This window comes from Nothoprocta perdicaria, unplaced genomic scaffold (assembly GCF_003342845.1).
Source record: "Nothoprocta perdicaria isolate Ctin4 unplaced genomic scaffold, notPer1 scaffold_630, whole genome shotgun sequence".
NCBI lineage: Eukaryota > Metazoa > Chordata > Aves > Tinamiformes > Tinamidae > Nothoprocta > Nothoprocta perdicaria.
This window is the reverse complement of record NW_020455900.1, coordinates 16,055-18,062: the sequence shown is the minus strand read 5'-3', so window position 1 is coordinate 18,062 and position 2,008 is coordinate 16,055. Positions and strand designations below refer to the sequence as shown.

General features: G+C 48.3%; 1 protein-coding gene across 1 annotated transcript; it reads right to left on the bottom strand.

The window, feature by feature from the left end:
* Nucleotides 1-356: 356 nt before the first annotated feature.
* Nucleotides 357-1,338, bottom strand: LOC112956451 (olfactory receptor 14A16-like). The gene has a single exon (XM_026049975.1). It carries the CDS (start codon nucleotides 1,336-1,338, stop codon nucleotides 361-363), a length of 978 nt encoding a protein of 325 aa, XP_025905760.1. The 3' UTR covers nucleotides 357-360.
* Between the last annotated feature and the right edge of the window lie 670 nt (nucleotides 1,339-2,008).

The following is a 2,008-nucleotide window of genomic DNA, read 5'->3' as shown; positions in this document are numbered from 1 at the left end:
TCTTGGTCTCTGAAGACAGTATTGTCCCCTTAYGGGGTTTTGTCCTGGAACTCATGGAGAAGCGTGTTCAGCAGGCCCTTCTGAGGAGCAATTTCTTAGGCACGTTCTTGACACCAGCTTTGGAATAAAGATCTACTGTGTAGAATTTACCTTATTACAGAGATCCACTGAGGGGTCTGATCCTAATACAACATTCAATACAATTCAAGGTACCAGGTAAGAACCAAGAGTCTTGGTAAAAGCAGAATGAATTCAAGTATATGTGAAGCAACATGGTATCAATTATTAATAATAATAAAAGTCATAATAAAAATAACAAGAAGGAACCATGCTCAGTCCAGTTAAGGGATACAGAATGAGTCATTTGTGGAGAGAGATGGAAATGTTAGCACTGCTGAAAAAAGTCCATGAAATCATTTTCCTCAGAGCATCCTTGATCTCCTTATTCCTCATGCTGTAGATGAGAAGGTTCACTGCTGGAGGCMCCWCCACATACAGAACAGCCACCACTAGATCCAGAACTGGAGAGGAGATGGAGGGTGSYTTCAGGTAGGCAAACATGCCAGTGCTGATAAAGATGGAGACCACGGCCAGGTGTGGGAGGCACATGGAAAAGGCTTTGTGGCGGCCCTGTTCAGAGGGGATCCTCAGCACAGCTCGGAAGATCTGCAGGTAGGACACCACAATGAAAATGAAACAACCAAGGAATACAGAAGAACTAACTCCAACAAGCCCAACTTCCCTGAGGTAGGAGTGTGAGCAGGAGAGCTTGAGGATCTGGGGGATCTCACAGAAGAACTGATCCACCTCATTGCCTTCACACAGCGGAATGGAAAATGTGTTCTCAGTGTGCAGGAGAGTATTGAGAAAGGCACCAGCCCATGCAGCTGCTGCCATTTGGACACAAGCTCTGCTGCCCAGGAGGCTCCCATAGTGCAGGGGTCTGCAGATGGCCACAAAGTAGTCATAGGCCATGACTGTGAGGAGGGAAAACTCCCCTCCAGAGAAGAAGAMCAACAGGAAGACCTGGGCAGCACATGAATAAAAGGAAATGGCCCTGGTGTYCCAGAGGGAGTTGGCCATGGATTTGGGGACAATGGTGGAGATGGAGCCAAGGTCAAGGATGGAGAGGTTGAGAAGGAAGAAGTACATGGGGGTGTGGAGGCGGTGGTCGCAGGCTATGGCTGTGATGATGAGGCCATTGCCCATGAGGGCAGCCAGGTAGATGCCCAGGAAGAGGGAGAAGTGCAAGAGCTGCAGCTCCTGCCTGTTTGCAAATGCCAGGAGCAGGAACTCATTGAAGGAGCTGCTGTTGGATATTTTCACCTCTCCAGGCATTTGGGGACTGTGGAAACAAGAAAAGAGAGTGACAAGTCAGGAGACACCTTTCCCTTTCTCACATCCTCTTCTGCGTATGTGGACACACATRCCTTCTTAGTTCAGCTCCCTGTCTGGAGTTCSAGCTCATTCTGGCTGAGTCTACCATGAGTAGCAGGAAGTTATGCCCATTAACTCCAGAGAAGTCAGTCCTGCTATAAATTTTAAAGGCAGTTCAATGTTTTCACAGTCAGTTATGAGGTATTGTGGCCACAAAAACAAATACCTCTCTAGCTATGTCACACTACTAAGCACCCACTGCCTGTGCTGRCTTTGGTATCCACTTGCAATATGCAGCTCTCCAAACTCACCTTTCTCAGCTCTGATGTCCCAAGAATGATGCAGAGAGTGCAACAGTACATGGCTCCGATGATCAGAACAAGGACCCCATATCGTTGTTCTGGTAAGGACAGATAATTCMGGACTCAGCTTCTACAGAGACACAGAGTTTTTAGCTCGGCTGCTCACCCACAGCCATCCCCAGCAGCATCTCCCTTGCCCTGGCACCTCTGTGGCTTTTCCATGGCATGTTCAGTCATCACAAATGTCCTACAAAAGAGCTCTGCCCCACTGCAGGGCAATACACATCCTAGCAGCAGAGTCCAGCAGGGCCAAGAGTCTTACAGATGAG